Here is a 7933-nt window from a genome sequence, read left to right as displayed (position 1 = left end):
TAAATGATCTTTTACAGAAGATGCGATCTCACAGATCCATTGTTGGGTTCTTAACCTCTTAATCCCCCTTTTTAACCTCTGAATTCTACAAGTTAACCCTAATACGGGAAAATGCTATGATTTAAATATAATTTTATAGAAATGATAACGTGATTAGGGTAACTGTAAATCACAAATAAATACACTCATTTTAGTGTCTTAAATACTTTTTTCCTCCTGTGTCACAGCCGTATTTGTGTTAAAATAAGAAAATAGTATAAAATAGGAAAATAATTATTTAGGAAAAAAAAGTAATTTTTAGTGACACTTTGAATAATTTCATATTTATGGCGATGTTGCATATTGGTGCTGTATTATAAATGGCAACTTAAAAAAAAATAATAATAATAATTTTAAAGTGAGCCAAGTCTTGGTTGTTTGTATATCTCAGTGTTGTTCGTGTGTAATGTGCTGTTTTGTTTTGTGATTAATAAAGTTGAATTTCACTCAACATAGGACAGCACTTTTCTCCACATAAATAAACCCCACCCACTGCCGAGTGTCACAAGGAGTTCAAACGTGTCAATAAGCAAATCGGCTTCGACACAAGCTGGGAGGCATTAGAGAGTAGTGGACCTTCGGCTGATAAACAAGTATAACAGCTGTTTGCTCTAACACGCTTTGCTGATTTTTTTTTTATGTACAACTGTTTTTATTTTGTATAAAATTGTAAGGTCTTCCTAATAAAGTTTCTCTTTGGAAACCATGCGCACTTTCTCTGAGCTGTGCGTCTCAGCAGCGGTGCCTCAAACTTTTCCAGGAGGAGATCCGGCTCCCTGCGCGACTCTCCTGTCCGGATTCACTTTGTTCCCAATTGCATCCACGGGAGGACCGCCAAACCGAAGCCTGGATTCCAGTGTAGATCCGATCCTTCGCACATCTACGCCGGAGAGCTCTGCGCTATTTTCTCGGCCTCGTGAACTTGTGGAAATCGAGGAAACAGCAGAAGATGAGCCCAAACTTTATTTAGAAGCCAGTGAGCTTTGGAGACAGTTCCACAAATGCGGAACAGAAATGGTCATTACAAAATCTGGGAGGTAATTTTCTAACATTTACGCATGAATGGAAAGGTGTTGATGAATGCGTGCTTCCTGTCACGGTCTCTTCTCCTCGCAGACGTATGTTTCCGCCGCTCAGGGCCAGGTGCACGGGGATGGACAGAAAAGCCAAATATATTCTCCTCATGGACATCGTGGCAGCTGATGACTGTAGATATAAATTCCATAACTCACGCTGGATGGTGGCTGGCAAGGCGGACCCCGAGATGCCCAAACGCATGTACATCCACCCGGACAGTCCGGCTACGGGAGAGCAGTGGATGTCCAAAGTGGTCAACTTCCTCAAGCTGAAACTAACCAACAACATATCAGACAAGCATGGATTTGTAAGTTTTCACCTAACACCTTGTTTTAAAGGTGGCTTTGAACAACCACCATGCTGTCAAAGAGCGCATCAAGACGTGCTGTTTATGGTCTTTTAGTGAGCAATAACACAGAAATCCAGTAAATTCGCTCAATGCGTAAAGTAGCTTGGGGGTGCTGGGAAATTCTTTTCACTTAAGTGTTACTAACGCTTTCCTTTTATTTTTGCTATGCACTATGCTTCCAATTTTGAGTTTTTCTAATTCTTTTCATTTGCAGACAATTCTCAACTCGATGCACAAGTACCAGCCCAGGTTTCATATAGTAAAGGCAAACGACATCCTAACGCTGCCTTACTGCACTTTTAGGACATATGTGTTCTCTGAGACTGAATTCATCGCAGTTACAGCTTACCAGAATGACAAGGTAAGGAATTCTCTTCCCTAGAAAAAAGTGGAAAGGAAGGTGAAGACTTTGAGTCTGCAATCATAAAGAAATGTTTCTTTTGTATCAAATATTAGATCACACAGCTGAAAATAGACAACAATCCTTTCGCCAAGGGATTCCGAGATACTGGCAATGGAAGGAGAGAGAAGAGGCAAGTTATTTCTTATAAGTTACAAAAAAAGAAAATACTATGTACATGTTTGTTTCTATATGAAACCAAACCCTGCAGTACCTTGTTGTGGTTGTGTAGAAGTACAAAAAGGAGTAAATGAAAATTATATGTATTGGTGATAACAATGATATTAAAAAATGAAACATCATGCCAATAACATGATAACATGTGCTTATATAACTGTTTTTTCTCAAACAAAGTTAAAACAATAAACAAAGTCATCAATTAATTTTACTTATAGCATTATGGACACTTTTTTTCATTCTTTCCTAGAGACATCTAGGAAAATACAAAACAAAACCTAAACAAAATTTCCTCAAGTGTATTTTTTATGTGTTATTTATCCTATTTTGTTTGTGCAGTTTTAATTTCTCAACTGGAAATTCAATTTCAGAGTGTTCTCTACTAAAAGAAATCTGAATCCAGGTAGCTGTGACAATTCTTTTTACTGCTAGAGGAGTCAAATGTGCATCTAAAACCTCATGAAGTAATCACAGAGTATAATTATAAACTCAGTGCTAACATCCCCACATTTCTTGAAAAAACACAGACACTTTGGCCTCAATTTGGTAACTGCAGCCATCAGTATTTGTAAAAAAAAAAAAAAAAAAAAATTGTTGCTTTAGAAGAACATTTTTTCCCAGTAAGCCACTAATCTTGTTTACGGAATATTACTATAAATTTTAGCTTCCCATTAAAAAAGGTCAAATGTGTCTTTGCATGCTTTGCTTTACAGAATGTCTCTTTTACTCTAGGACGCCAAATTTCACACATAAAATCTGTTTCTGAGCTTCTGAGTTAAAAACAAAACAAAACTGCGGAAGTTCCGTTTTTTTACGACTGAACACCAAAGTAATGTCAGTTTGAACAAAACTGCCACAAGTCACTATTACTCAGCAATGATACGGGTGACCTTTTTCTTCTTATTGTGTTGTTCTTGGTTATATCAGGAAACTACAACACTCATCCCACAGCTCTAAAGAGACACAGCTGACTGACGTGAAACATGAACCTGTAAAAGACTCTCCACAGCATTCACACAATTCCAAGTCTTCAGGTGAGCGAATTCACCACTTCACCTGCGCAGTATTCATAATGTCAGTGCAACCCCTATGCTATAAAAAACACAAAAGCTTACAGAACTAAGAAAAGGGTTTAAAAACGTGATGACCATGATTACCGTTGACTTTTCACAGTTTTCGTGGTATTTTAATTTTGTTAATACGATATGATTGGCTCAGTTATATATACACTTAATAGAAGATTAAAAAAAATAAGTACACTTAAAGTTAAACATATTTTAACTTGAATTATCTTTGCTAAACTAACTTTGTATATGAGTGACCTATATATATATATATATATATATATATATATATATATATATATATATATATATATATATATATATATATATATATATATATATATATATATATATATATATATATATATATATTTTTTTTTTTTTTTTTAACCTGTATTCAATATTTATAGGCTGTGTTAAGACAGTGATCTGACATTATCCCATACAATGGAATTTTGTTGAATTTTTGTTGTTTGAACAAGTATGAATATGTCTTGTTTCTTGTTTATTTTGGTTTTGCAAGATCCCCACGAGAGTGACAGTGATAAGGACACAAATTCTGAGGAGTTTCCTGGAGAAGAGATGTGTGAAACACACCAGGAAAAAGAACCAGAGCCAAAGGTTTCCATCACAGAAGCAACCATGCAGACTACAGCCAGGATCCACAAAGATGTGGACCTCGGACAAAGTCATGTCAGCAGCCTAACAACTGACCAAGCAAATCGCTGCCAGAAACAAGATGCAAGGACGGAACAACTGTCTGATGTCTCCACCGGTTTTGCATACAGCTGTGCTTATTCTCCAGAATTAAACAGATATCTGTGGGATCCCAGTGTTTCAAATGGCCTTTTCCACTCATCTCGGCTGAACACCTGGCACAGCTGTGCCAACGTGGAGAGAGTAGTGCCATGTGGATTGAGTCCAGCACTGACTCCTCTTCCTATTAATCAACAACATGCAATGGCACAGGTACATAGCAACACAAAACACAATTTGAAAGCTATATCCAATGACTTCTGCATAACCTTAAAAAAATCCATTAGGGCACCCATAGCCTTTAAGTGCCTGTCAAAGTGAGGCATTAAGGCTCACATGATGAGACTTAGAGCATAGGAAGTATTATTAGTAATCAAACTTAAAGAATGGTGTGTTTTAATACTTATTATGCATACTACTGTAGGTAGCATTTAATTGTTGTAAAAAGTGCAGATTTAGCCTATTTTAACTGTTAACTTATACTTTATTTACTTATCTTTTTTACTTTAATTCAACTACAGAGTAAATATGAACAGACACATGAAGCACAAATAGTGTTTTTTATAGCAAAACTTAGTGCATTTTCCATTGGTCATGTTTTTAAGGTGCTTACTACCCAGAATGCACAACAAGTCTTATATCTGTTAAAAAAATGCAGTCAGCATTTCCAAAGAATGTATTTCCAAAGGCTGGAGAGAGGCGCTTTGACCCTCATGTGACTGCAACTTTTTGAAGAGTCTTTCTGACCGGTCATACATGTACAGACTGGCACACTCCACATTTAATACTAAAAGAAACACAAAGGACAAAGCACTGGTTATGTTTTAACAACATATATAGCTGGTTTGTCTGCACAGGAACCTTAAAGGTTGGAAAGGATAATTCACTGTCAACTAGTGTGTTACCTCACTGTGGTCTCATTGGTTATCCTAATTTAAGTAAATATAGCCCATTAATTAATGTAGTGAAGAGCAGAAAAGTAGGATGTCAGATTTTATTTTCAAAGTTGTAAATTTTTTATTAAAATGTCTCATAGTTGTGCATAACTAGACATCCCACCCCCTCCCTCACCCTGCAACCCTGAAAAGGATGGGTAGAAGAGAATGGATGGATGGATGTTGTTCATAATTTTAAATAATAAAAAATTATATTTTTCTACAAATCAAAAGGATTATTTTAAAGAAATTACAGCATAATTACTTGCAAGTTTAATGAAGAATGTGTCTGCTTTTTACATTCTGTAAGTACCCTCATGTTTTATTTTTAACTCATGCTATAGATAACTGAGAAAATTGTCTTCATCTGTATTTTTTTTGACTTAACTTCATATTGTTTGAACTACTTTTTAAGTTTCCAGAGGCTGTGGATATGCCTTAGTTTAGTTTAGTATTTCAAACGGTTTCCAAAGGGATTTGCAGAGTTTTCTATTTTTAAAAAATGCGTCTATATAGATACTCTATATAACTGAATAGCTATAGTTGCAGAATTACCTGCATTTAAGTACCCCTGGAAAAATGAGTAGACAAGTACAAGTAGGAATTCTTTGAATTTTTTTTTTTTTAATTAACACTAAAATGAAAGCCATTCCTATTATTACTTGATCTACTGTACTTTTAGGTTTTTAAAAATAATACACAATACAATAAATACTCATGTAATGTATTTACACTTCTAGAGCATTATGTGTGTTGTAGGTTTTTTTCAGTCTTTCTGGACTGAAAACCACTCTTGACCTGGGCTGTTGCTGTCCATGATCCTCGGATAATCTTTTCTATCTATCTTATTCTTGTTATCAGGACCTGATGAGCCTTTCACACTTTGGAGGATTTCTGTTTTATCCTAATTCCAGCTTCTTAGCAACATCGGCCCACTACCTCAACCCACAAGGGCAGTCCAGATTGGATTTCAGAGGCTGTCCAAGCATCCGCAGTCGGGATTACTTCTCCTCTCCGGCAATATTTTCATTTGTTCCTGCAGCAAGTGGCAGTTTCAAATATCTCACCCCCGATTGGCTTACGTGGCCTAAGATGGAGGAAAAGACAGAGCAGGAAGTGACTGGAGCCAGGATAAGTAAAGAACAGTGGGAGTCTACTGACCTGTGAGGGAGTTCTGCTGCTTGTTAGTGTCCCTGCATGTGGTTGTTGAGGTTGTTTCCATAACCTTCTAAATTCCTTATTTGGTGCTCTTTTAAACTCATAAGGAATGGTTGTGTATCTCACAAGTCATCAGCAGCTTTGATGAACAGGTAACAAAGACTTTTCATTACAACAAAATACACCCTACAATATTCTAGGGTGTGTTTTTATAGAAACTCTGCTGTCTGATGCATTATATGCTTATCTAATGCCTCCTTAATGCAGGTTCATGTTGCTTTGTGAATGAGGTTTTGCCAAATAACGAAAGTAAAATACATCAACACAATGTCTGAAACAATGGGGGCTGTCTCCATTTGTTAGTTTTCCCCTCCAAAGAACATAAATCTAAATACATTTGTTTTGCATTTGTAATCAGAATCTGATAACCACTCGGCGCAGATCTGTATTCTCTGTCTCACCTCTTGCTCACCCCAAATGTAAGCGTACCACACTGTCTAAAAGACTTGAGCCTTTTACTGCATCTACAGTGTGTTTGGGATCCCTGTCATGCTGAAAAACAAAGTGGTTAGCCAATTAGACCCTCTCCAATTGGTTGTGCATGGCGGATGATAATCTGAACCCTCTTTTCTGTGTTCCATCAATTTTAACATGGTCCCCTGCACCACAGGCTGAAACTGAGACCCCACTGTGTTTTACAGATAGCTGTAAACACTCACTGTTGTACCTCTGTCATTATGTTTTCTACATACTGACAAATGATGAACCAAAAATTCCAAATTTGGATTCCTCACTCCATGAGACCGTTGGATGCTGATTTTTAGTCTAGTTTGTTTTTGTTTAATTTGGCACACCTCAGCCCTTTCTCCCTGTTTCTTTTCCTTAAGAGTACATTTTTTTGACAGCCACCCTTCCACTCGGATCACATCTGATGAAGTTTCAGAGAACAGTAGATGAATCTTAGTGACATTACTTCTTTTAGACCTGCCACTACTTCTTTTGTCTTCCACTTGTCTAGAGTCCTCAAATCACAACAAACTTCCATGTACGTATGAGAAACAGTTGGTTGTAGTGAATGATGGTGATCCTTGGTGGTGCTTGTTTCATACCTGAAATCAAAATGGTAGTTGGTGTTGAGGTTTAAGTTTTTTTTTTGTTTTGTTTTTTTTAATGTTTCGTATACATATATTTTAGTACGATTAAAAATAAAAAATGGAAGCCTAACTCGTCTTTCAACCTCATCTATTGAAAACATTACAATTTTCATAAAATTTACTTTATTTTGGACTACAGCTCCATAGGACCCAATTCATTCTGATGAGTGCCTCTGAAACTGGGGATTCAGAGATGAGTTCTTCAGTATTTAGAAGTTCTTTGAAGATATTTTGATTTTGCCCATTTTATATGTGCAGTATACTGCATGGTGGTAAAATCTACGTACTTTGCTAACCAACTTTGTTGGCTTTGACACAGCTCATTTACATGTTCTTAAATACTGATTAAAATATTGAAGCTTGACTGTCCTTGCATCTAGTATTCTTGTTGTGGAAATGTAAAATGTAAATTAGTTAATAAATAACATCTTAGATCATGATTGAAATGATATGCTGTCTGATGTATTACATGAGTAATGATTTAATGACTCTATAAAGACATGCAGAACTTCTTGATGCTCACAACTTGTAATCGACCAGTCATTAGCCCAGGAGCATGCCCTGGGTAATCCATGTTTCTTACTCTAATAATGACCATAATTTATAATGTGAACTGCTTTTTTTTTTTTTTATTCAATAGAATATGAAACTAGCCTCTAAAGTTCTGAAGGAAGTGTTTACTGAGGTCACAGAGAAAGGAAGCCAAGGGTTATTTACCCACAGTGTTCACCCAGGTTTTTCTGCACAAATAGTCCTCCATGTTAAAACACTATATCACCAAGATTTACAAAATAGACTTGATTTTTTTATTCAAAATGATTCAA

General features: G+C 36.2%; 1 protein-coding gene across 1 annotated transcript; it reads left to right on the top strand.

Moving 5' to 3' along the window:
• The first annotated feature begins 578 nt into the window (after window positions 1-578).
• Window positions 579-7558, top strand: LOC146657088 (uncharacterized). The gene is made up of 7 exons (XM_085424907.1): window positions 579-1076; window positions 1156-1423; window positions 1680-1826; window positions 1922-1998; window positions 2970-3076; window positions 3630-4075; window positions 5659-7558. Exons 1-7 carry the CDS (start codon window positions 745-747, stop codon window positions 5962-5964), a joined length of 1683 nt encoding a protein of 560 aa, XP_085281033.1. The 5' UTR covers window positions 579-744; the 3' UTR covers window positions 5965-7558.
• Window positions 7559-7933: the final 375 nt, after the last annotated feature.

This window comes from Rhamphochromis longiceps, linkage group LG12, assembly GCF_057381845.1.
Source record: "Rhamphochromis longiceps isolate RC_006_pf linkage group LG12, R_longiceps_female_GT1.1, whole genome shotgun sequence".
Lineage (NCBI taxonomy): Eukaryota > Metazoa > Chordata > Actinopteri > Cichliformes > Cichlidae > Rhamphochromis > Rhamphochromis longiceps.
This window is presented reverse-complemented; position numbering and strand designations above follow the sequence as displayed.